Source organism: Bufo gargarizans, chromosome 11, assembly GCF_014858855.1.
Source record: "Bufo gargarizans isolate SCDJY-AF-19 chromosome 11, ASM1485885v1, whole genome shotgun sequence".
Taxonomy (NCBI): Eukaryota; Metazoa; Chordata; class Amphibia; order Anura; family Bufonidae; genus Bufo; species Bufo gargarizans.
The window spans coordinates 92,133,276-92,158,899 of NC_058090.1; the positions used below are offsets into that span (position 1 = coordinate 92,133,276).

The window sequence follows — 25,624 nt, forward strand, 5'->3', positions numbered from 1 at the left end:
GGGTGGCCAGTAAGCTTTAGAATGGGAAAGGCAAGAAATCTGTGAGATAGGTATCCCTCCTTTTATTTTTCTTAATCCATTCGGAGCCCTTGGAAAACTCCTTTAAAGGGGTTGTCCAATCTCAGACATTGGAGGCACCTTTTATACATTGGGGCCATATCCTAACGATATGCCCCCAATGTCTAATAGGTGCATATGTCCGTCCTCCATTCATTCCTATTGGAGCGCCGAAAATAGCCGAGCGCCATGCTTGGCTATTTTTGGAAGTCCCATTAAAATTAATGGAAAGCACACAGAGCAAGCACCGCCACCACTCCATTCACTTCTATGTTGTTGACGGCAATAGCCATGCCAGCACTTGGCTATTTTCGGTGCTCCCATAGGAATGAATGAAGTGGTGCGCCCTCCGGGACTTTGTGGGCTCTGTTCTCAGTACAGGTGCGGGACCCAGACCTATCAGACATTGGGGGCATATTCTAGTGATATGGCCCCAACGTCTGAGATGGGACAACCTCTTTAAAGAGGAGCTTTCACCGATCCTGACATTGTGAACTAAGTATACAGACATGGAGAGCGCTGCTCCGTTCTCCCGCTATGCCCTCCGGTATCTTCGGTCACTAAGTTATGGTAGGCGAGATTTCGGTCACTAAATTATGGTAGGCGGAGTCTGCCTTTGTTCTGCTGTAGCGCTGGCCAATCGCAGCGCAGAGCTAGAGCAGAACAAGGGCAGACTCCACCTACCATAACTTAGTGAGCGGAGATACCGGAGGGCATAGCGGGAGAACGGAGCGGCGCCCAGGAATAATAGTAAGTGCAGTGAGATCCCCAGGCGCCGCTCTCCATGTCTGTATACTTAGTTCACAATGTCAGGATCGGTAAAAGGTCCTCTTTAAGTCAATTCCCTAACAGATTGAGACCGATCTATGACACCAGGAACCAAACGGTTTGCCATTAATACAGATTGTTGTACTTGACCAGCTCCTTAAAACAAGAAACTAGAATTAGGGGACTGGTGGTAACTGCTGCCTCTGACCCCCTATGACTTGGTGATCTCCTTTAGGCACCCTCTACCCAAAGTACAGTTACCTTATAACTAGGAGGAGGGTTACCTGTAGATATTGTGATCACGTCAGCAACTCCTGTTTCAATGGTGACCTACTTTAATTAGGAATGAAGTAGGAATAGGAGAGGACCAATGTGTCACAGGTGACGCGGAGTCAAGAAATCCATTGACTCCTTCTATATTCTATTCAATGCGTTAGTTGAAGAACCTCTACAGGAGCCACGTGTAAATAGACTGTATATTTATGTCACAGATATCTCTGTAGTTTCCATGACTCTTGTGCCAGTGGTAGCTTATTTCGTAGTTGTATCCGCAATGTGTGGAATTTTCTGACAATATACTGTCATTTATGGCTAATCATTCACTTGTATGGGATTGCTTCAAGGCACTTCCTCGTCTTTCTTTGACATCAATTGTCACATTTTGCTAGTGGCCAAACTTGATGTTTTTGTAGATTGGAAATTCCACTTGAAATAGTGGTTTCAAAAATGTCACCTCACCAGAATATGACAGAATAATAGATGATTTTTCATATGTTCTATCATACTGTACATGTATTTTTCTGATATCTAGAAAAGAAAACTGTAAATGTACAAGGACATAACTATAGTGGATGCAGACTTTCTATCTATCGATCTAATATCTATCCATCTGATATCAATCTATCTCATATCTATCTCATATCTATCTTCTATCTATCTGTTTATCTATCTATCTCATATCTATCTATTATCTATTTATCTATGTATCTCCTACCGATCGTATATCTATCTATTATCTATCTATCTATCTCATATCTATCTTCTATCTATCTGATATCAATCTATCTCATATCTATCTGTTTATCTATCTATCTATCTCATATCTATCTATTATCTATTTATCTATGTATCTCCTACCGATCGTATATCTATCTATCTATCTATCTACACTGAGCAAAAATATAAACGCAACACTTTCGGTTTTGCTCCCATTTTGCATGAGCTGAACTCAAAGATCTGAAAGATTTTCGACATAAACAAAAGACCCATTACTCTCAAATATTGTTCACAAATCTGTCTAAATCTGTGTTAGTGAGCACTTCTCCTTTGCCGGGACAATCCATCCCACCTCACAGGTGTGGCGTATCAAGGTGCTGATTAGACGGCATGAATATTGCACAGGTGTGCCTTAGACTGCCCACAATAAAAGGCCACTCTGAAATGTGCACAGTTTTGCCTTACTGGGGAAACCAGTCAGTATCTGGTGTGGCCACCATTTGCCTCACACAGTGCAACACATCTCACAGAGTTGATCAGGTTGTTGATTGTGGCCTGTGAAATGTTGGTCCTCTCCTCTTCAATAACTGTGCGAAGTTGCAGAATTTTGGCAGGAACTGGAACACGCCGATCCAGAACATCCCAAACATGCTCAGTGGGTGACATGTCCGGTGGGTAGGCTGGCCATGCAAGAACTGGGATGTTTTTAGCCTCCAGGAATTGTGTACAGATCCTTGCAATATGGGGCTGTGCATTATCATGCTGCAACATGAGGTGATGGTCGTGGATAAATGGCACAACAATGGGCCTCAGGATCTCGTCACGGTATCTCTGTGCATTCAAAATGTCATCAATAAAATGCACCTGTGTTCATTGTCCATAACATACGCCTGCCCACACCATAACCACACCGCCACCATGGGCCACTCGATCCACAACGTTGACATCAGCAAACCACTCACCCACACGACGCCACACACGCTGTCTGCCATCTTCCCTGAACAGTGAAAACCGGGACTCACCTGTGAACAGAACGTCCCTCTCAATGTGGCAGACGCCATCGAATGTGAGCATTTGCCCAATCAAGTCGGTTAAGACGACGAACTGCAGTCAGGTCCAGACCCTATGAGGACGACCAGCATGCAGATGAGCTTCCCTGAGACGGTTTTTGACAGTTTGTGCAGAAATTCTTTGGTTATGCAAATCGATTGTTTCTGCAGCTGTCCTGGTAGCTGGTCTCAGACGATCATGGAGGTGAACATGCTGGATGTGGAGGTCCTAGGCTGGTGTGGTTACACGTGGTCTACGGTTGTGAGGCCAGTTGGATGTACTGCCAAATTCTCTGAAACGCCTTTGGAGACGGCTTATGGTAGAGAAATGAACATTCATTGCACGGGCATCAGCTCTGATAGACATTCCTGCAGTCAGCATGCCAATTGCACGTTCCCTCAAACATTAGAACATCTGTGGCATTGTGTTAAGTGATCAAACTGCACATTTCAGAGTGGCCTTTCATTGTGGGCAGTCTAAGGCACACCTGTGCAATATTCATGCTGTCTAATCAGCACCTTGATATGCCACACCTGTGAGGTGGGATGGATTGTCCCGGCAAAGGAGAAGCGCTCACTGACACAGATTTAGACAGATTTGTGAACAATATTTGAGAGTAATGGGTCTTTTGTGTATGTAAAAAATGTTCCAGATCTTTGAGTTCAGCTCATGCAAAATGGGAGCAAAACCGAAAGTGTTGCGTTTATATTTTTGGTCCAAATAAAGTAAAAATTCCAAGGCGTAAAGCTGTCTGGTGAATAAAGTTTCTACTAGATTTTACGCCTTGGATGGGCCGTGGAATTTTTTCTTTATTTGGATTTTTTCTTTATTTGGATATCTTTCTGTCTGTCTATCTATCCTTTTGTATCTATCTATCTTTATGTATCTATCTGAAATAATACAAAAATAAGACAAATACTCCACATTAATAACTGATGTTGTATTTAATAATTAGCCAGATCAACCAGCAAAATAAACAAGATTTTGCTGCCAGGTTACCAAAAAATACCACAGTTCACACACCAAAAATATCTTACAAACAGTTATATAAGGAAAAAGCAAAAGGGAATAGAGGGATGAGGAGGGAAATATACACATACATTTATTGAAAAAAGCAGGCAGTCCCCATCTTTCCTTTTATAAATAGTCTTTTGTTCAACGCCTCTAACGGGGATGAAGTGGACAAGTCTTCTTCAGTGCTTTATGTTGTGGATTGCAGTGCTAGCCAGTCTTTGACATCTTACAAGTGTCAATTCTTATATAGTCTTTCGTAAAATTTCAATAAGGTCTATACGTGTATGAATTCTCACCATGTCAAACATTTAAGGTTTTCAAAAAGTCTGCATACTCCTGGGGAAAAAAGTGCACATCCTCTTGGCAGAACACTTCCTGGACCAGGCCAACTAATGGCTGCAAATATTTAGCACAATTAATATGGACTGAATGGAACCGTTGGGTTTTCATGAAGTCTTATGGACTATTCAGGCTTAAACTGACACTTTGAACATTTTGAGGAACATTACTCGTTTCTCGAATTTTGTTTATATGCGTGAACCCGACAAATCACGCCATTCAATTTTCAGTAAAAACATAAACATAGTTAAAAGCCATAATCCTTCAGAAATAGCAAAATGTTTGTCCTACTGTCCGGTCAGTTTTGTTGACCCAACCCATTTTTTGGCTCCAAGGTCTTCTGGAATTCCTGGCCAAAGTGGATGGTGGAAAGTAAGCTGGTTTATTGGGCATTAGAAGTCCAAGGGTTTCGGGAGACCCTCTTTACTGCATAGGCATGTAAGGCCAATTGAAGCTGGACCCAGACAAGAGCATGTCTCGGATTAAAGTCTCAATGGGTGTTTTTCCAACTAGACGCACAAAGAAGAGTTGTTCTATAACTGGTGCTGAGACAATACGCAATGATGGCAGACGGAGTAGCAGACGACCAAACCGGGTTGGTTGGGTGGGGTACTGGTTTCGGACATACTCTTCTAGGGCACATTGGGATTTCTCCTGAATACTTTCCACGTGACCAATATCGGATAGTCCCACCGCATCTACAAAACAATAGGACATGAGTTAGATATCATTACGATTTTCACCACCAGTATCTAATGGCACAAAAATATATCAACATAGAACAGGCACATGTAAAATCCAATAATTATTATACCTCTGACCTGGTCAGTATGGCCACTAACTAGGGCATTATTCAAGGGGTTCACAATTTTTGTAACAAAAATGCAGTGGGAAAACAATTTCAATGGTCTAATACAAAGGACAATGTGTTCATTTCACTTTGTGGACTCCAGGATCCCCACCATTATCAATTGATCGAGAGATATTGATTAATATTTACTGTATCTCCAAGCTCAGCCTTGAGTAGCATGTGTTCTGGTTAATGATTTGCTGGTGATGGAATCACAGACTAATCTGCAGATGGCCGCATTTGCCTTTAACAGAAACATTAGCAACAATGGCACTGCAAAGTCAATGTCCTATGTGGTATTTTACAGCTCGGTTCACGTAGTCTGCACAGATAGAGATTACTGCGGTAGCCAGCTTTTGTGGGAAGGAATGCAATATACACTTGTGTGTGTGTTCAATGTATGGTAGGATTATGTGCGTCACATATGTTTATTAATTGACTCTTGACCTCATTGATGTCTTAAGAAACCACACATGGACCTGGCCGCATTGACAGACATCAGGGCTGTAGCCAGCAATTAAGTATGCACACTTATTGGCGTTGATTGAGAGATAACACTTAGAAGGAGTTCAACCACGGACTTCATCACCCGTCCCTATGTGTAAAATGGGAGGTTTGCATATAGGTTCCAAATGTCTTGGAGTGGACAGTGAATGAGGACCAACCGTTCAGCTCCACACAGATGGAGGACCTTCATCCAAAGAGAAGAGTACTTTTATGTTCCACAAAAAGCTTTTCATGGAGTCTCAAAATGTCAACCTTGAATTATTTTTGGCCGACTTATTTGTCCCCCTTCCCTCCCTAAAATCGGTGATGGAGGTCCCAGGACCATCTATTTCTCCCTTCTCCATCTTATGCCTACGAATATGACCACGGATCTCCAGACACATGTGAGAACTGTGTCTGGAAATGTTTGTTTGTCGACAGCTATCTCTCCTGTTCCTCCCATACTCCCAACTTGGCTGAGCATGTATGTTTTGTAAATGGTAAAAGGTACAAAAGCCACTGGCAGGCAATGTATTTCACCAAGAACAAAAAAGATTTGGCATGTTGAAATACAACTACCCAACCATTCTCACCCCTGAAAGAGATGGAAGAGATTGGAAGCCCCCATACACATTAGATAGTCAGCCAAGTACGCTTTTCAAAAAGTTTTATAAGATATGTATGGCATAAAATGGTATGTCAAAAGTAGCTATTTCAAATAGATTGACCATTTTTTTCAGTGTTGGCTTCTCTACCATAGTACAGCCATAGAGTATGTATACCGGTGGAGTCCAAACAAATTTGACCTGGATCCCTGGGCCATAAGCTGACCATACACATTAATGTTATCATGTTGCTCCATGCCCACTGCCATCCCGCTATCATGGGCCGGCATGGGTGCCGCATCACTCACTTAGCTTCTGCCCCGCCATCATCCTGTGTCTATTGCTGCAAGGCCTCTTGCTATGTGTGCATTATTAAGACTTTACCTTGCAGCACAGCAGGAGTTAATGCCATATCCGATTCTGTTCTTAACTGCTGACTAATGGGGTAATCAACTCACCTACAGTATATAGCTGTTCCTCTGTTCTTACTTCCTTGCCTGTGCGATTAGGTCTCTGTAGATTTAGCATTAGGTCCTCTTGTAGCAAGCTAGAGTGTTTAACAGTGCTATATTTCATGTGTGTGTCTGTGTACCAACCACTGCCTGTCTCCTGAACCACCTGCCACGACCTGTTGACCGTATTGATCCTCTGCCGTCTGCCCTGACCTTTAGATTGTTTCATAGGTTTGTACAAACTCTGCCGGCCCAGACCTCTGCTTGTTTCCTGATTAGGTGTATTGCCTGTCTCCAGTGCCACTTATCGGTGTCTCTGATGACTGTGGGTCAGCAGCCAACCATTCCAGGACTAAGGAGTACCACCCTAATGGCTCCTCTGAAGTTAGGCCAGATCCCTGTATAAAGGTTAAAGGATGAAAACTGAGCGACACACCAGGATAACACCCTCAAGCCTAGCCCAGTGTCAAACCAGTTGGGTTGCTCAGTGGATCCTAATGTGTATGGAGTCTTCTGACATTCCACTCTTGGCAGATGTTGGAAGAGATAAAGAATGGACAGTTGCGTTTCAACATGCTTGATCCCTTGGTTCTCGTTGAGTTAAGCTGCCACCAGAGGTGTGTGACATTTAGGAAACTTGCACGTTGAGCTGATCCGAGTGTACATAGGAGGGGTCGAAAGAGATAGCCGCCAAACAAGCATTTGGCCGACTGCTCTCTAAACTGTATGGACAATGGTTTATGGTTTAGTTAGAGTAGACAGCTGTTGACTCTGCAATTTTCTCATGGATTAGGAAGTCAAATATGAATGTCCATTTATCCTTGTTTTGTTCTAGGCCCTGAGCTAACATCTCCAGGAATTTATTTAGTAGTAATAATAAATTTACACAATAATCTCTGTAATATTCATTTAGGTTTCAGGGGGAAAAAAAACTCCCCTATATTTTTGGAAACCAAACAAATGATCAAATCATATGTGAGGTCCAACTGAGAAGATCAACCTTGATTCATCCATGGGTGTAACTATGGGGTAAGATTTCCTGTAAGACAACATTTTCAACAATTTCTGTAAAACTTTGATTGTTTGGGAATTATGGGGAGAGAAGGAAGATAAATATGATTGTTCATATGACTAGAATCTTTAAAAAGTCAGCTGGTTAAACAGGATGCAAAAAATAAAAATGTGTGGAGCTTGATTGGTTGAGGAAGGGTTAACAAAAAATGGTGGATGGCTGAGCTATTTCGGCAATGGCCAGCATTCAGGCTAGTCGTCAGCACTTGTGCAAGGGTAACAGGTGGGCACGGCTGATTTAGCAGGGACACCCGTCAAGACTGAGTGTCTCCATGATCACTGGGAGCTTTGAAGGTCAACTTGAAATGTCTCTAAAGTGCTTCTGACATTATACGTCTGACCTAGCAGGTCCCCCTCTATGCCAGCAGCCTCCTGCGTACAATAAATCATCCGTACTGATTGTTACCCCTGTGGTTCAGCTTCAGGTCCTGACATTTATGCCTTCAACATCACACAGGAGACTTGAGCTCACATTGACACCCTTCATAATACAGGACATTCGAGGTTCCTGAGAGCCTTTAAGGAACATGCCCCAGATTCCACGTATTGCTACCTATATATATTTTTATCTGGTGGTAATTTATTGGGTCCAATAAATATGAAGCACAATATTTGTTCTAGGGTTTGAAAGGTCTTAACAAGTGAAACGTCATACATGCCTTCTCCACCATCATAGTTGTCACCAACTGCTCACTTGCCTCCTATCATGCATTGCGATCAGACTCCCAGACATACCAGGGTCAGCTCAGTTTTAAGAACCTGTTAGCTCATATATTGTAAAAAGGTCACACATGTTCGTAGATGGCAGATACCGTCAATTGCACTACGTTGAGTTGGTCTGATAAAAGCTCACAGACCTTTGCTAACTTTTCTTACAGGTGTTTTACAAGTTGTTTTTTTAAAGTGCCCGAGAGCAGGTGACTGTATGACTTCGAGAAAAAACCCACACTCACCTTTAAAATGTCCCACTCTGCCACTTTGGACTCCTCTGGCCCTGCAGTAGTCACCTGCCATTCATCATTCTGATGACCACTGCAGCCAATCACTGTGACGTGGTGACATATGCAAGAATGGCACGTGACCACTGAGAACAGTGATTCGCTGCTACGGTCATTTACAGGTCCAGAGGAGATTGGAGTAGCTGGAACTAGAGCCGTGGTGCGAGAGAACATTTTAAGGTGTGGTTTTTCTAAAATGTTATAGAGCCCCATGCTCTCTGGCACTTTTAAAAAAAAAAGCTTGGAAAACCTTCTTTAACTTGTACCAGTGGTTAAAAAGGGACAACTCAATGAAGTCCATTTTTTTGCACCCATGGTTGTAGGATATATTATTTGATAAATTACGTAGGTGTAGATAAACTTTAATATATAGATTCACAGATTTAAAAAAATATTTTCAGATTTTTAAAAGATCTATATTTAACAAAAATTATGGAATTGATTTAGTGACAAATACGCAACAATTTTCAGTTAAACAGAGGATAATTGGTTCTACCACACACTACCTGCAATCATTACATCTTCATATTCAGTGTGACATAATGAAGGATCATTATCAATTTGATATGGGGGGTCAACCACCTTGGATCCCAATAATCCCCATCAATCAGCTGATCTATAAATTTATCAAATTGACATGTCCTTAATATATGTAGGGGCTACACACTTTTTCTCTGTAGGGTTACACTGCATTTTAACTTTCCACACCTCAAATGGACGGCCACTATAGGAATACAGTAGCATACGTTGCCAAAGGGACATTCTGTAGGCCTCAGTCAGGTGAATGGAGGACTTTGTATAAATTTGACCATAAATGGGAGCGTTTCCTGTTGTATTTTACATTAAAACTAGGGCTCAAGTGCAATGTAGAGTCAACCTTAAGGTGTCTACAAAATGTCTATGATCTTGCAGAGTCATTTTGATAGTTAGAATAAGACAATACTATGAAGGATCTGAAGAAGTTCTCTTTTGTGTGAACCTTCCAAACAGCAACAAAGATCTTCTCAAGGTCCTGTAAGCATGACTTGGAGAAGAGAAGATTTTTACAATAAAATTGACTTACCAGGTGTAAACAACGCCACAGCTTTCAAGCAGGAGTACTCGGCAGAGTCAATATGAAGTGCCTTCAACTTTTCTACCTGTTCTTGAAAGACCCGGATATGGTCCATGAAAGCCACCACTCGGTCAGCAGACATGGGAGAGGCATGGAGGCCAGCTGCCGCTAGCAATGGTGCCACATGGAGAGGCATGGAACACTGAGCAGCGTTGAGGACGAAAAGCTCGCTCCATGTCATGCGAAGGAGTGAGACTTGATCTGAAAGCTGGAAGTCAGGGAAGAAGGGAATGTTCTTAGCCCACTCGATGGCACTGAAAAGCAAACGGGCAGCCAGTTCACAGATGTTCTCGATTCCCATGATGTTGTTGGGCTGTAGGCACTGGGCACCATATCGAGAAGTTGGGTAGGGTTCTGCTCGGAGGAGCAAGGAGATGAATCCCGTTAAGTAAGAATGACCATTGTAGGGATCAACGTTGTTTAGAGCATACTGGCCAGGGCTGGTCTGGGGGTGCGACATTCTCCCACGCTGGACTGCTACAAAGAGAAAACAAGGTGCGCATCACTATTCAACTTCTGATAGATCAATACATTTTTGAAGCTTACTAAACTATAGAGAAAAGGAACAAAAAGTTTCACATCCTACAAATTCTGGAATCATCATTGTGACCGTAATCCATAAACCTATGTGGCTTTGCATTAAATTCACATGTTTAAATCACCCAAGCTAAATCCCACTAGGGCACAGAAGAGGGCACATTTCATAACCAGCCTATAAACCCTGAAGTTTTCAGTAAGTTCTTTGCTATAGGCCTGAAATAGCAACTCTTCACATGACGTATAAAAGCCATAAAATTCTGTGAAAGAAAATGATTTGCTTCCCTCAAAGATATAAAAATAATAATAAATTTTTTGTCATTTTGTAGCCATCTTTATGTTGGCGATTAGAAAATTATAAGACCTCTTGCCTACACTGAATTTTTACAGCGCTGCTGTTTTAAGAGTGTTTCCTGGAGATTTTTGTTCCCCTGCTGTTTTTGTATCGCAACATGCTCTGCATGTAGTGTGTTTTTTTTTCTGTCATTTTCCCATTGACTTCTATAGGTAAAAAAGCTCTAAAAAATAAAGTGTGACTGAATAAACGCCACCTCCAAAAATCCTGGTAAAAATGCATAAATTTAATGGTGTATTTCAAGCCAAAAATACACTTCCCCAAAAAATGCATTTGTGACAGCACCCTGAAGATGTCTCAAGGACTTTTAATATTTACTGTAATTTTTATTTTATTTTAGAGTAGGAGTGCTCTTTAAAACCACTAGGGGGAGTCACATCACTTGCAAAACAAATTTTATAATATTATATATTATAATAATAATCAAAAAAAATTTTTTTACATACGGTATAACTTCATACATACATTACATTTCTTAGAAATACACAAAAATAAAATCCCTAAACAGCATGAATCAATCTTAAAGGGCATCTGTATATCTTATAAAAAATATTGCTAAAAATAAAAATTTCGTACCCACTCAACTGGTTTAATGCAGTTTCTGTACACTTCAGCCCATGAGATAAGCTAACTTGTGATATTATCGGCATATACGAGTATATAGATTTCCTGAAGATAAAAATTACTGGTAATAAAAAAAAAGTTAAGTAAAAAAAAAAAGATATATATTTATGTAGATTTTGAAATTATATATATATAAATATATATATATATATATATATATATATATATACACCGTTCATTATTCTGAGGTTACGATGATAAGGAAGGAGCAATTTGCCGTTTCATGTCAAAAACCCGAGTTCACGATAGTTAGGCTTTTTTTGCCATGGTGATTAATGTTTAAGGTATGAAACATAAGCTACAAAAAAGTGTGTAAAAAGCACAGCAGCAAGATTTAAAAAAAAAAAAAACTATGATAGGAGGGGTGACAAAAAAAAAAATATATTACCTAACGAGATGAGAAGGAAGTATTTCTAAAAAACAACAACTCACTTTTTGGTGAGTTTTTAAGAAAAATCTGATTACTACAGCAGGTAGACATAAAAAAAAGGCCCAATGTAAGTACTGCTAAACTTCCTTGCCCGTTTTCTGTGCTTGCCCCATGTCATTGCCTTGAGAACCCCAATAATATTTGCTAAAGTTCCTTGCCCCTTTCTCTGAGATTTTCATATTGATTGTGTATCTTCAGGATAGGTCATTAATATGAGATTGGTTGGCACTCCACACTAGTATGAGGCCAGGTGGTCAGTGATCAGGTACTAACCCGATTAAACAGTATAATGAATAAATCACAGCACTCGGATTGAATGCAAATTAGTTTTCTGCAAAGTGGCCAACGTTTCGGCCCATCCTGGACCTTATTCACGGCCGACGGTGCTGTGGTAATGGAGGACTGGATGGCATCTTCATATGAGATTGGCAGGGGTCTTACCCCCAGTACCCCACCGATCATCTGTTTTAGGATTCCATGGTGCTCACCAGAGCCATGCTGAGCACCGCAGTCTCCTCACAGTTTACCTAGAATAGAGCCATCCATTGGATAGTGGTTGTGCTTGGTGCTGCGCCTAGGTCATGTGACCAATTAATGTGATGCCACATGGCTCACAGAGTGCCATGGTCACTTCATGAAGCTGATCGGTGGGGGTGCCAGGAGTTTGACCCCCACCAATCAGATATTAGTGACTTCATAATCCCGGAGAACCCCTTTAGGCCCATGTCAATTTGGCCTTGAGGATCCTGAAATGTATCAGTCATATTACTCTTTTTGTGTAACTGGTCTGTTCCACATAGGCCACCATCAGATAGAACTGTCTCTGGTTCAGTCACTTGCCCAAGAGAGGGAACAATTCCTTGTCCACGAGAAGCCAATATACGAAGGATCTATTGCTTTCTCCTCTGAGATTAGGATCCTCTTTTTGCCTTGTGAAAAAAAAAAAAACGTTGCGCCGTTTATAGTGCCGGGTTAAACCATTAGAATAATGGCCACTTGGTTTTAAGTGCAGTAGCCACATCTGCTGGACCATTTAATTACAGAGGAGAATTGATCATAATTCTACAACATGTCATAACAGGAGAGGGTACTTGAAGAAAAATCACCCAGGTCACCGTGAAATTAATGGTAATTAACCCATTCAGTTTACAGCCCAGTGTTCAATTGAAAGGCAACGCACGTTTTTTGTTTTTTTTTGTCTTGATTCTATGACACCCCTTCCCCCTCCTCCTCTCGTGTTATGTAGAAAATGTAGGTTTTGGAGCCATCTGTATTGTTTGTACATGCAGAACATCGGTGGAGTCAGCCATGTTTTATACCCGAAGGGTAAGCGATCTGCTAAATTGTCCCACCACCATTCTCAATCATTTACTTTCTTCACCTGAATACGTTGCTTCTTTATGGCTAGATCATTTCAGGTCTTATACATGTTAGGTAGTAGGTAGGCAATGGTAGTTGAAGGCTACGGCCTTAAAGGGGTTCCATGAGACCGGGAACCCGTTCTGATATGTGTAGGCTGGGTGGAAAGGTTAAAAAAATTGGACTCCTCTATCACTGGCATCCCGATTCCAGCTTTTTTGTAATTTAGATAAAAAAATGACTACACCAGTTCCAGCTTCCATCTTCACCACTTCTGGTCACCACTGGTTTGACAGTGTGATGTGCCGTCTATGCACATGTCATGTCCCCGTTACCTGCCAATAGGCGGGCTCAGCAGTTTGCCACCACTGAGGCCACAGATTGTCCGGCAGCGCTGAGGGCATGTCCCATGTTCAGTCTAGGGAGGACTGGAAGCGGCGGAGAAAGGACCTTGGCACTGTAATCGGAGTACTGGTGATAGGCGAATCTTTTTTTCTAACCCTTGCACCCAGTTTGTCCTTATCAAAGGGATTTCCGATCTTGAAGAACCCCTTTAACTCCTTCCAACCACCTCACGTAAATCTACGTCTGCGGACGGAGATTTAAAAATGGCACCCGCTTGCGAGTGCAGGGGGTGCCACAGCCACCAGATGCCTGCTGTAGTAATCAGTAGGCACCCGGGACTAATGTATGCGATCGACGATAACGTCGATCGCATACATTTAACCCCTAAAATGCTGTGGTCAAATGTGACCACAGCATCTGGGGGTGGTCAAAAACCTGGAGCACGCGTTCCTGGCCATGCTCCGACTTCCCCTAGTGAGGACTGGGGGAGCCGGATGGTGTGTGCGGCAGCCTCTGTACTCAGGAGTAGTGCGAGGCTGCCGCACATTAGTTCCTACGGAGAGCCTGCCTGCAGCACGGCTCCATAGGAACTCAGGGGAAGATTTATCAAACTGGTATAAAGTAGAACAGGCTTAGTTGCCCATAGCAACCAGATTCCACCTTTCATTTTCCAAAGGAGCCGTGAAAAATAAAAAATAAAAATTACCCAACTTTCCCCAAAATTAAAATAATAAATACATAAACAATTTAAAAAATAAACAGCAAGGGCATCACCATGTCCGAAAATATTTATCCCATACCGTGAAACGGAAGAAAAAAGTCAAAATGTAGAGTTTGCTGTTTTTTGGTCGCTTCACCTCCCACAAAAAATCTAATAAAAATTGTTCAAAAAGTCAAACAATTGAAAAAATTGAGCTCCGTACACAAAAAAATAAAAAAGTTATGGGGGTTGAAAAATATTAGTTTATTTTTTTCAGTATTAAAATGCAAGAAAAACTATACATGTGTGGTATTGTTATAATCGTACTGACCCAGAGAATGAAAGTCACAGGTCAGTTTCACAGCATGGGATATGCTGTAATGACAAAACCTATAAAAAATGTGTCGGAGTTGTGTTTTTTTTTTTATAATTTCCCTATTTGGAATTTTTTTTAACGCTTCCCACCGCATTGTATGCAACTGTAAATGGTGGCATTAGAAATTACAACTTGTCCCGCAAAAAACAAGCCCTCATGAGGCTATGTGAATGGAGGATTAAAAAAGGAAAGGCTGGGAGTCAAAAACGAAAATTTAAAAAAAACTAAGAAAATGGCCCGGTCTTGAAGGGGTTAAAGGGCCACGGAGTAAGGAAGATTCTTACTCACTGCAGGAAAAATTAAAGGGGTTGTATGAGATCAGAATGGAGTGGACATTTTTACCCAGACTCAGTACCCCTTTATGGGCTAAGATTCGCATGGCTGAACTTCAGTACCAGTCGCAGCCCATAGAGTGGCGCTGTATCTGGAAAATGTTTTTGTTACGTCTATATATTTCTTCATAAGTACTAAAGAAAATTAAAATAAAATCTTTCCATTTTCATGTTGGTCTCATTCTGTAGGTAGGCGCGGGCTATGGAGAACATGCCCCAGGTGCTGGCTGCCAGGGGCCACCAACATGCCAAAAGCCTAGCTACCGGATTACCAGAATCTTTGGTAATTCTAAAATGAGCAAACCCCACTGATGGAGGATTATGGGAGTTTTGCTTTAGTATTGTCCTTAGAATCTCTAGGTGCTTGTTTCTTTGACAGGGGAATTAGATTGTAAGCTCCTGTGTGACAGGAACAACTGAATCATCTGTATAATGCAGCATAATATGTCTGTATTGTGTGGATAATGGTAGTAATAATCACTCGTGTCACCCTCAGTATATAACCACCAGGTTGCATCTCTCTGGAAGCGTATTTTCAGTGCAAATTAGGCCTTTCCTCTTATATAAAATGGTAATTTTCTGCAAAGGTTAGGTGACCTGAATATATTAAACACTCACTGAGTTGATGAGATGTTGGCAAATGGTTTAATGGTTTAACCTATTATCTGCTATACTTTGGTGTGAGGGAATTAACTGCAGAAGGAAACATCAGTAGAAGATCATCATCAAATCTCCTATGTTTTTGATTCCTTTTAAATCATGGATTTTTTTTCCCTGTTAAACCATTACATGTAAGCCTATTCTTATGAATGCTTTGTTACGTAAGCAGTATTTTTTCCCATGGGATAGACCCACCATATCCAGAAAAAGTCTGGACCATAATTGATGACATTGAAGCCATACGAGTTCTATTTTTGCATTGTAAAACAAGAGTTGATATGGGAAACTTGGATTCTCATGAGATTAGACTGGTTTTATCGAGGTAAGGTCATGTCAAGACCTACCTCCTGTGAACACTTCATCATCTTATAAGTCCTTAAGGTTCCCGCTATGTCAACATGGCCTTCAACCAAAACCACAGAGTTTAGTAGTCAATTTCCCTGTGAGTTACCAGCATCTGACTGAAGAAAAGTTCCCACATGATAGATACACAAACTAGACTAGACTAGACTAGGTCCACCAAGAGCAGATGAGAGTAGTCAACGGCAACTTTTGGGGGCAGCCATGTTATTGCCTTATTAGGTGGCCATGACTTGGTGACCAATGAGCCACAATGCCAACTGCTAAGAAACATTCCGTGGCAGTAGTTACTGTTTATTTCCAACCTAAGTACTTATACGGCTACTTTCACACTAGCGTTATTCTTTTCCGGTATTAGAATCCAGTAAAGAGTCTCAATACCGGAAAAAAACGCATCAGTTTTGTCCTAATGCATTCTGAATGGAAAGCAATCTGTTCAGTATGCATCAGGATGTCTTTCGTTCCGTCCCTTGTACGGTATTAGACCAGACAAAATCCCGGAACAATACCGCACTTGCCATAGAGATGTATTAATGCCAGATCTTGTACCAAGTGTTCTGGAAACTTCCATGTCGCCGGATCCGGTTTTCCGGTCTGCGCCTGGATATAGGAGGAGCTAGTTTTACTTTTGATCTTTGAAAAAATTTAAATACCAGATCTGTCATTGCGTTTGAAAACTTATGATACGGATCCGGCATATCACCGGATCCGGAAAAAAAGATATCCATTTGAATACGGTTTGCCGGATCCGGCAACGGAACTGCCTGCCGGATTCTAACAACACTAGTGTGAAAGTAGCCGAGGGAAAGCAACAGAAGTCTTATCTACTCCTAGCTATGACCTGTAAATGTCTCTGTAAATATCAACTTGCGTAAACTAATGTGTACTTTTCATATTGATTTGACACAAAGTCCACCTGAAGACAAGCTCTCTTGTTCTACGTATGCCTGTAGAAACTACACATTTTTTTTCATAAAATTAGAGGAAAAAGTCTACAGACAGTAAAGTTAGTTGGAAGAGTAAAAACTGTTGTTTTTGACAGATTAAATTAGCAGATGTCTCTGGAAATGGCTTTCCAACATGTTGCAAAGTCATTTTGACAGATGGTTATTTGAGACTGGTGTTGCAAGAGCATCCAGTCCAAAAGCTTAAACTGGCCATTGACTTAGAGGTTGTTCTCAATGGCTTTTGGGACACTAGTCGGGAACGAACCATAAAAAGTTTTTTGTATAATTATAATTTTAACATCTATGACCAATTTTACCGATTTTAGCTACTGTTCATGAACAAAGTCTCGTCTAGCATGAGTCTTTGCTAATCATCTTGTGACCATACATTCCTGGATGGTTTTATTCGTGGGGAATGGGAATCTGTGGAACACTTCTGATCTTCTTAATATCTATGACCAACTTTACTGATTTTTAGCTACTGTTCATGAACATAGTCTTGTCTAGCATGAGTCTTCACAAATCATCTTGTGACCATACATTCCTGGACTGTTTTATTTGTGGGGTCTGCGAATCTAGGGAGCACTCCTGATTATCAGAAGAATTCAATATCACACAGGAGTATACCAGCACTAAGCACTTGGTTTCAAAAACTGTGCTGGTAAGACAACTGACCATGAAGGTTCAGCTCAACACGTCAACTTTAATATTGGAGCTGCAATTTTGGTTCAGTTTTCCATGATCACTTTAACTACGTTGCTGAATGATAAGTTCTAATCAAACCAACGCAACATAGTCATGCTCGTTGCAAACTCCCCTACACCTCCGTTAGGCATGTTTTAATTGACCTTAACCATATATATGTCCAATATACAAAAGGCATATGATACATTTCTCTAGAGGATGGAATAAAATTGAATGAATATAACTATAGTTGAGGTATTTTTAAAGATATCGACCTTGGTTGAGTTTTTGGATTTTATTATAATATTTTGTATAAGATAAAATTGATGTCCTGAAAATAGGCACTGGCCCTACTATTAAAATTGTTTGGAGCTGTCATATATCTAAATCTAACTCCATATAAAACAATGACATTATAATAATCGCCATTAAAGGCTTTTATCTACTAAATTGAGACATCATCTTCAAGAACGAAATAGAAAAAAAAAAGTCTTCCCCACGATGTTGTTTTTATACGAGAGCAATTTCCTCATGTCTCGCTGCTCAGGAATTTTGATACGTACTGTAGTTTCTATTGTGCCATTTTGACAAGCTCTTTAGAAAGAAGCCGAGCTAAGCTTCGAACAATTGTTGGGTTTTATGCTGAAAATCTACTGCTACATTTTTCTGTTGACATATTCCAAAAGCTTCTTGCTATTACAGGTGGGTGGGCTACAGAGGACTTTAAATGAGATTTATAGGTAGAAAGCTACTTTGAGGTACATCAGTAAATCTATCCATAATTTTAGTATTTTTTGTTGACTTTTTTTTATTTATAGCTTAAAACTGGTTATGCACATAAGATAATTCTCTAATTATCTAACCACTGTGGCTGACCATCATTTGAAAATTATCCTCAAAGACTTGTTAGCTTCAAAAATGTGCCAAAAATTTGGTGCCTGGTTCTATATTTAGGGCAATCATTTGCCAATCACAAGCCCACTCTATTTTTTATTAACTTAAATTGACTTTGGCGTGTTGTTGGTGGTATTCACAATCCCAGTGGACAACTGATCAACCACATTCTGGTTGATCAAAATCTAATCTTTGGCCAGTTTAACAAAGTTACGTCCCTTCTGCAGTGGTGCTCACAATTTAATACATACAGTAAAGTTATTTCAGGTCCTAGTAACATTTTGGCAAATTTTTTTCCCTAAAAAATAAAGAGTACTGGTAACATGTGGACACGCTAAAAAGAAGAAGACTGCACCCAAGGAGTCCTAAAAATCCCAAGTAAAAATACAAATAATAATTGATATTACGTTAGCCTGTATACTACATAGAATTAGAAAAACCTTCTTACTTTTTAATCTACCTACTTTTCAAGTGTGTGCAATATGTAATTTTCTACACAAAAAAAGTTAAAATATTTTTGAAAACTTCAAAAAACTACTGTAAGTGTTTTATGTGTTATATACATTTTTTAAGCATTTCAAATCTAGTTCTATATTTAGGACATAACTTCACACGTTTTTTGTTCCTTGACAGATCAAGTTGAGTTATTTATACCAGTCATTCATAGAATTTTCAAGTTGATTGATCTCCCCACCGTTCATTGTCCTTCCTTCAAAATGTAACATAGCTCGTCTCGCGAAAATTAAAACTTTCAGCTAAAGAGACTTTATCACCTCTGGTAAACATTGCTTTTGTAATGACATTGTGAGATGAAAAGAATTTACCAGGGGCTTTCAACACTGTCAAAACTTTTACAAAACTTCAAAAAATAAAAATAAAAAAAAACACAGTATACCTGTTATTTTTTTAAAGCATGTCAATCAACATACTTTCTCAACATGCCAGTGTCCTGTGAAGGGCTGACCTTTCTAACATTGTGCAAGGTGTTTAGAGTAAAGATCGGGTGACAGGACTCGTTAACCCTTTGTGGGCTGGAGGCGTTTTTGAGCGAGGATCACATAACCGATATCATTAACCTTTTCTAAACCCAAAAATAATAATAATTTAGCAAACTCTTATGAATGCCTAAACTATTTACTAAAAGAAATGACTATTTAATTTTTTTTTTTAGTTTTTAAGTCAACACAGAGAAGGTTGAATTTTTGAAAATTTTAACCCATTTTGTTCTATTTTGTATCCTGTTTTATAAAAGAAATTCAATTAATAAAGTCCAATTCTTTTCTCTACAGTATTTTAACTTGGATACCATTTTTTTTATTCTGTGTCCTACAGACCCATTGTAACACCGGAGACATCAATGACCAGAAATGTTTAGTGGATGTTTGTAGATGCTACCAGATGCTTAATCTGAATTCGGTCAACACATCATCAATGGGTTGTGTTGGATCACAGGAGAGAGCTCTCAATAGTAACTCACTCCCACTTTTATCTTTGCATTTGAATAGCTGCTGGTTTGGAACAGACTTTAAGGTACTGTCTTGGCAGCAGCAATGGGAGATCTTACAAAAAAAAACAAAAGCCAAATTTCCCAGGGAATTTTTTTTATTTTATCAACTTTCAACTGTAGGTGGTCGTTCCAAAAAGACCTTGTTTGTTTTTAGCTAAAAATAACCAATGTAGATGAATACTGTACTAGATGAAAAAAATGTTTGGGGTGAGTTTTCGGATAAAGTGAAGATTATGTCCCCCTAATAAAAATGTCCCCCTAATAAAAATTTATTAGTAATTGATGTACACAGTTTATTGCTTGTTTCATATTTCATTAAGAAATTTAGTGAAAAAATTAAAATGAATAATCCAATTCATTTTAATGTTTTCACTAAATTTCTTAATAAAATATGAAACAAGCAATAAACTATGTACATCAATTACTAATTAATTTTTATCACCATGAATATTGACAGCTATGAGAAATTTTGTGAAATAATACTTGATCCGGGTGGTATTTTTAGTGTTTTTTGCTTCTTTATTTTAAAAATATTGTAAACCAAAAGGTGAAGGGCAAACTTTGTAAAGAAACATTTAACAATTTGCCCCTAGGGCTAAAATAGTTGTAGTTAAGACAATGTTTTTGCGTAGTTAAGGGTTTTTAGTGTTTTTTGCTTCTTTATTTTAAAAATATTGTAAACCAAAAGGTGAAGGGCAAACTTTGTAAAGAAACATTTAACAATTTGCCCCTAGGGCTAAAATAGTTGTAGTTAAGACAATGCACCTAGGAAACAAAACTTTTTTTTTTCTGTTTTTGCGTAGTTAAGGGTTTTTAATACACAACTGAGGCCAAAATACAAGTTAACTTTTTAAATTCTATATGGCACGTTGAATGTTAAAAAAAATAAAAATAACATTACATATTATAAAACGAATAATACTTGCCCTGTAGAAGATGTACGACAAATTTATTAGGAGCGGATGACAAAAAGTTCCTGAATAATTTAACTTGATGTATTATATTTTAAAAATTCAAGGTGCGATTGGAGATAGTCATGGGACAAGTACATTTTTAAAGTGGAATAATAATAATAATTTAAAAAAATTTAAAATTAAAATAAAATGTCCTATCCTATAAGAGCGTGCTATCATTTACAAGGGATGATACGCTGTTTCTCTGAATCTTATGGATGTTATTTTTTTTTCTCATGCCTTTTCCAATAAAGATTTCAGAATAAAAAATACATACATATGATTTTGGATTCGCCTCAATTTATGTCAAAAATCTGTGTGACAGAATACCATACAGGACTGGTGAAATAGGATCATCATCTGAATAGTTCTTTTTACAAAATAAATGTAGGATTTTTTTATTATTATTATTATGCTAAATGTCCTATGCAAGGATATGAGATCTTCTGAGATCCAATCAGGGCCTGGGGCAGAGAGAGGGATTCTTAGATAACAGATCTGGCTTCTCATGTAGAATCACATGGGACACATGTTACATTAGATGTGCACATGACTTATTCATAAGTTCCAGCGCCTCCTGAAGCACAATGCTGATTTACTCCATGTTGATGGAAATTCAGTAGCTGCAACAGCTGTCAGTCTGAACACAGACGAGTACACACTGGACTATTTGTAGAACAAATGTGAGTACGCTGGGAAGACGTCTTGTTACATAAAGAATGCAAATAGTGTACGATTACATCTATCTACCCACACAGCTATCTGTCCATCTCATATCATTCTGTAATCTATGTAATATTACCTATCTATCTCATATCTATCTATTTATCTATCTATCTCATATCTATCTATTTATCTATCTATCTCATATCTATCTATCTATCTCCTATCTATCTATCTCATATCTATCTATCTATCTCCTATCTATCTATCTATCTATCTCATATCTATCTATCTATATCTCATATCTATCTATCTCCTATCTATCTATCTATCTATCTCCTATCTATCTATCTATCTAATTAATTACCTTGCTATCTGTCGATCTCATATCATTCTATAATCTATCTAATAATATCTATTTATATCTATCTTTCTTTCTACATCATCTATCTATCTAATATCTATTAAATAATACCTAGTAATATATCTATCTCTATCTATATTCTAGCTATCTAATAATATCTATTATCTATTTCTTATTTGTTTATGAGTTATGACCAATATATCTTCCCTTATATATCTTTTTATCTTTATTATGACCATCTGTTTGTCCATATATCTATTGATCTAATTTGTATTTGTCTGTCTACCTCATATTTATCTATTTTCTATCTTTTTTGTTTATATTTATGTGTCATAAATAAATTGGTATGTAATAGATACCCCTCATATTTATCTATCTCATATCTATCTATCTATCTATCTATCTCATATCTATCTATCTATCTATCTCATATCTATCTATCTCATATCTATCTCATATCTATCTATCTCATATCTATCTATCTCATATCTATCTATCTCATATCTATCTATCTATCTATCTATCTATCTATCTCATATCTATCTCATATCTATCTATCTCATATCTATCTATCTCATATCTATCTATCTCATATCTATCTCATATCTATCTATCTATCTCATATCTATCTATCTATCTATCTATCTATCTATCTATCTATCTATCTCATATCTATCTACCTATCTATCTATCTATCTATCTATCTCATATCTATCTATCTATCTATCTATCTCATATCTATCTATCTATCTATCTATCTATCTATCTATCTCATATCTATCTATCTATCTCATATCTATCTATCTCATATCTATCTATCTATCTATCTATCTATCTCATATCTATCTATCTCCTATCTATCTCATATCTATCTATCTATCTATCTATCTATCTATCTCATATCTATCTATCTCATATCTATCTATCTATCTCATATCTATCTATCTCATATCTATCTATCTATCTATCTATCTCATATCTATCTATCTATCTATCTATCTATCTAATATCTATCTATCTCCTATCTATCTATCTATCTATCTCCTATCTATCTATCTTTCTATCTATCTCATATCTATCTATCTCATATCTACCTACCTATCTATCTATCTCATATCTATCTATCTATCTATCTAATATCTATCTATCTAATATCTATCTATCTATCTATCTATCTCATATCTATCTATCTCCTATCTATCTATCTATCTATCTATCCCATATCTATCTATTTATCTATCGATCTATCATCATTTATCCATTCTCCATGTAGTCACCCTCTTTCCAACCAAAGCATCCTCAGTGACATTGTGTCCGCCATACCCAACACGCACACTTACAACCCCTATACTTCTGTCTCAGTCCATAGATATTACCACATTATTACAATGGTGAGAGGACATCTCTGCTGAGATATAATGAGGGGAAATAAATGGACAGGGATAGTTGAGATTTCCCATGGGTCAGGTACACTCTTTCCATGACATAACCATCACAATTCATTTCTTCTGGTTATGGCGCAGATTTATAGCCGACACGGAGAATATAAATGCATGCTAATGAGGCCCACATTATGCAACACAGGACTCTTTGTGTGTGTTTGTGCTTATCTCTGTGTGCATGCATCACCCCTGATAAGCCACATAGGAATGCTGCTAGACCAGGTCGTTCCTCGTATGAGATTTTTCTTTTCTACATAAACTACCACTTTACGTCCTGACAGTCCGCATCCATCACAGAGCAGAGCCTATACTTCAAGTTTACATTTTTTGTACCCTAACTTTGGTTTGCAAAAACACTAAAACCCTTTACTCAGCATATTCAGTAATTTTTTTTCATTTTCAACACATTAGAGACCTAAATAATTCTTATAATGTTTTATTATTATAGCAGATCCTAATATTTTATGTTTTTTGCACGTTTTTTATCCAATTTCCGCACGTTTGTTCAATCTACATCTGAATTCTTTTTGTCTGACAATTGATATCTGGTGACTTATATGATGCAAATCATTCAACAAGATAGCCAACATTTTCACCCGCCCCCCCCCCCCCCCCCCCCATATTAATGTAATTTACTAATCAATACAGTGAAAGTTTTCTACCTTCTTCTGTCTTTTTAGAATATCTAAACTTGTACTGGTAAATAATGCAGAACTTATTTTTTAGAATAGATTTATTTTAGTTATTTTGTATGTTTATATGTTATTATTTTTATTTTTAGGTATTCTTATCTTATTTGGTCTTCCGTCCTAATAAGAAGACTCAAAGCTACTAAAAACAATATCAATTTCCAAAAACATTCAAGGTGGCACAAGAATCCACCAATGAACCAATGTAGGAAACACAGGAACCCTCTACAAGGTTCTCTAGAACATGAGTAGGAACCTCAAAAGGGTACAACCCCACCCAGCCCATGCCCAGGACTCACCTTCTCTTCTCATGCCAACTTTCAGGCACTTCTTTAAACGGCAGTATTGGCACTGGTTCCTATGATGCTGGTCTATAGGACAGTCTCTGTTGCCCCTACACGTGTAGGTGAGGTTCCTTCTTACTGATCTCTTGAAGAAGCTCTTGCACCCTTCACAGGTGAACTGACCATAGTGCTTGCCACTCGATTTGTCCCCACACACCATACAGTCCACGTTGGGAACTCCTTTGTCCCCTGAATGAACGGGGTCCTGACCTGGGACAACTCCTTTAGGAGTGCTTGGAGTTTGAGGTGTGCCCCCAGGGTCTTGATTGCACAACCCAGGTGGATTGCTCACCTGAGAGGCTGCCACCCCTGGGAGGTCTTCCTGCCAAGGATTAACCACCATGGCCATAATACTGTATCAAAAGCTGAAATCCACAGCTCCACAATCAGCAGCACCAACACAGGCTGGGAGGGCGAATGTGAAAGTCTGCAAAGTTTGCTCAGTCCAATGGCAAATGAAAGATGAAAGGGGCGTCGAGAGGCTGCTTTGTCACTGTAGGAAGATATATAGGTATATATTTCCTCTGATACAAAACCAGGCTGCCCCACGCCGTGTCCAGAGTCCAGATATCCCTCCAAGAAAACAGGAAGACCGAGTGTGCTTTCAGATCCTCCTTCCAGGGAGGGAGAGATTAGTCATGCACTCGCAGCACTAATGTCCATGTGTGCCTACAGCAATCTGTGTAGGAGACTGCCTTCAAGGATAAGTTGTCTTCTTAGCACCTACAATTGCGATAAGAAAAATAAAATTACACAAAAAATCACCCCAAAAAGATAAAAAACATTTTCCAAAAATATTTAGCAAAAAAAATTACATAAAAAAAAAAAATATATATATAACAAATAACTACAAGATATAGCATCTACATATTCAAAAGCACTTTTATCAGATTTATTCTATTTTTATTCTATTTATCATATTTAAAAAAATATAGAATTTTTTTAGAAATTTGCGCCTACACAAATATCATGTAAAAATACATGGAGCAGGAAAGAGGCTACTTACGTGCAATCGGCTTCGTTCTGACTGTATGGATAGATCAGCCTTAGTCACTTATATAGAAATGTTGACTGTCCCCCCATTGAAGACAATGCTGCTGCAGCGTGCACACCAGGCTAATGAATAGCTTGAAAGAAGTTTGAAAAGTGACACAGATTTTGCCTCCTGGTAAGACCCAGCCCCTTCCCTCCTCTAGAGCCTCCAGTCAGTGTGGATGGCCCTCTGCTGCAGTGAACTCTGACAGTAAGTCCCATTTACG

The 25,624-nt window shown here is 38.8% G+C and overlaps 1 protein-coding gene across 2 annotated transcripts; it reads right to left on the bottom strand.

The window, feature by feature from the left end:
- Positions 1 to 3,802: 3,802 nt before the first annotated feature.
- Positions 3,803 to 25,624, bottom strand: LOC122921813 (nuclear receptor subfamily 2 group F member 5-like). 2 transcript variants are annotated; one of them, XM_044272068.1, is made up of 4 exons: positions 25,372 to 25,624; positions 24,321 to 25,088; positions 9,750 to 10,274; positions 3,803 to 4,922 (listed from the first exon to the last, which is right to left on the bottom strand). In XM_044272068.1, the coding sequence occupies exons 2-4, from the start codon at positions 24,712 to 24,714 to the stop codon at positions 4,648 to 4,650; spliced, it is 1,194 nt and encodes a 397-aa protein (XP_044128003.1). In that variant the 5' UTR covers positions 24,715 to 25,088; positions 25,372 to 25,624; the 3' UTR covers positions 3,803 to 4,647. The 2 variants fall into 2 exon arrangements, with proteins under 2 accessions (XP_044128003.1, XP_044128002.1); XM_044272067.1 differs by having other exon boundaries at positions 9,750 to 10,277; positions 25,372 to 25,616.

Coding starts and splice junctions, on each gene's coding strand:
- LOC122921813 (XM_044272067.1), bottom strand. CDS start 24,714: ATGGCCATGGTGGTTAATCCTTGGCAGGAAGACCTCCCAGGGGTGGCA. Junction 10,278..24,320: donor AGTTGGCATGAGAAGAGAAG/GTGAGTCCTGGG, acceptor TTCTCTTTGTAG/CAGTCCAGCGTGGGAGAATG. Junction 4,923..9,749: donor TGTGGCGTTGTTTACACCTG/GTAAGTCAATTT, acceptor ATTGTTTTGTAG/ATGCGGTGGGACTATCCGAT.